Source organism: Olea europaea, unplaced genomic scaffold (genome assembly GCF_002742605.1).
Source record: "Olea europaea var. sylvestris unplaced genomic scaffold, O_europaea_v1 scaffold2758, whole genome shotgun sequence".
NCBI classification, from domain to species: Eukaryota; Viridiplantae; Streptophyta; class Magnoliopsida; order Lamiales; family Oleaceae; genus Olea; species Olea europaea.
The window spans coordinates 4382-5861 of NW_019246027.1; the positions used below are offsets into that span (position 1 = coordinate 4382).

At 39.6% G+C, this 1480-nt stretch overlaps 1 protein-coding gene across 1 annotated transcript; it reads left to right on the top strand.

The window, feature by feature from the left end:
• Positions 1-238: 238 nt before the first annotated feature.
• On the top strand, positions 239-1211 carry LOC111383788. Its single transcript, XM_023007942.1, has 5 exons — positions 239-256; positions 334-395; positions 490-583; positions 699-870; positions 1033-1211. Exons 1-5 carry the CDS (start codon positions 239-241, stop codon positions 1209-1211), a joined length of 525 nt encoding a protein of 174 aa, XP_022863710.1.
• Positions 1212-1480: the final 269 nt, after the last annotated feature.

Consider the following 1480-nt stretch of genomic DNA (forward strand, 5'->3'; position numbering starts at 1 on the left):
TAATAACAAGGGTGATAGGGCTGTACCTAAAAGAAGGAATGATTAGCAAAAGGAAAAAGATGAAGGTGCTAGCAAAACAATACCAAAATCGGAGTCACAACCATCAAGGAGTCGAGTCATCAAGTGTTTTAGATGCCTAGGGTTGGGGCACATCGCTTCTCAATGCCCAAACAAAAGGGCAATAGTGTTGCGAGACAATGGAGAAGTGGTGAGCGATAGTGAAGGTGAATATGATAACATGCCGGCGTTGGAGAAGGTTAGTGAAGAAAAAAGTTTGAAGGTGTTGTTAGGGATCTTTTAGTTGCAAGACGATCTCTTACTACACACATTAAGGTGGTGACTCGGAGTTGCAATGGGAGAACATCTTCTATACTCGATGCCATGTCAACGATATGGTATGTAGTATAATTATTGATGGTGGTAGTTACACAAAAGTTACTAGCGTAGCCTTATAGAGAAGTTAAATTTAACATTGTTGAGACACCCTAGGCCATATAAATTGCAATGGTTAAACGAAAGTGGAGAAGTTAGGGTTAATAGAAGGGTGCTAGTTAATCTCTCAATTAGAAGTTACAGAGATGAGGTAGTGTGTGATGTAGTACCAATACAAGGGGGACATATTTTGTTGGAGAGACATTGGCAATATGATAGGAAAGCTATGCATGATAGGTATAAGAATCACTACAATTTCGTTAAAGATGAGGAGGACCATCACACTTGTGCCATTAGCACCGGTGCAAGTATATGAAGACCAAATCAAGTTGAGGAATAAGGAAGAGAGAAGAGCAAAAGAGCTAGAGGAGAGGAGAGAAAACAGTGAGCCAAAGAAAAAGAAAGGAAACAGTGAGGTCGTGAATAAGAGAGAAAATGGTAAGGTGGCTACTAGAGAGAAGAGAGTGCAACCACAAAAGAGAAAAAAATAGGAGTCTTCAAAGAGAAAAGAAAAATCACGAGCGAATTTCTTTGCAAAAGGAAGCGAATTGAGGAGAGCGGTAGTTGAGAGAAAAGAAATGATCTTGTTCTTGTATAAAGAATCACTCCTCAATTTTGAGAAAACTAACGCACCCCTCCTTAGTTTGGCAAAGTCTTTATTGCAAGAATTCAAAAATATATTCCTGAATGACATGTCTAGTGGGTTGCCACACATTCGAGGCATAGAACATCAGATTGACTTCATAACTAGAGCTGTTATTCCAAATCGACCAGCTTAACGAAACAATTTCGAGGAGACAAAGGAACTTCAAAGGTAGGTAGAGGAGTTGAAGGAGTTGATGAGCAAGGGTTATGTAAGGGAGAGCATGAGTCCATGTGCCGTACCAGTGTTGCTTGTGTCAAAAAAAGATAGGTCAGTCCGTAGATTGCAGAGCTATCAATAACATAATGGTAAAGTATCATTACCCAATCTCTAGGTTAGATGACATGTTGGATGAATTGCATGGTGCATGTATCTTTAGCAAAATTGATCTTAAGAATGGGTACC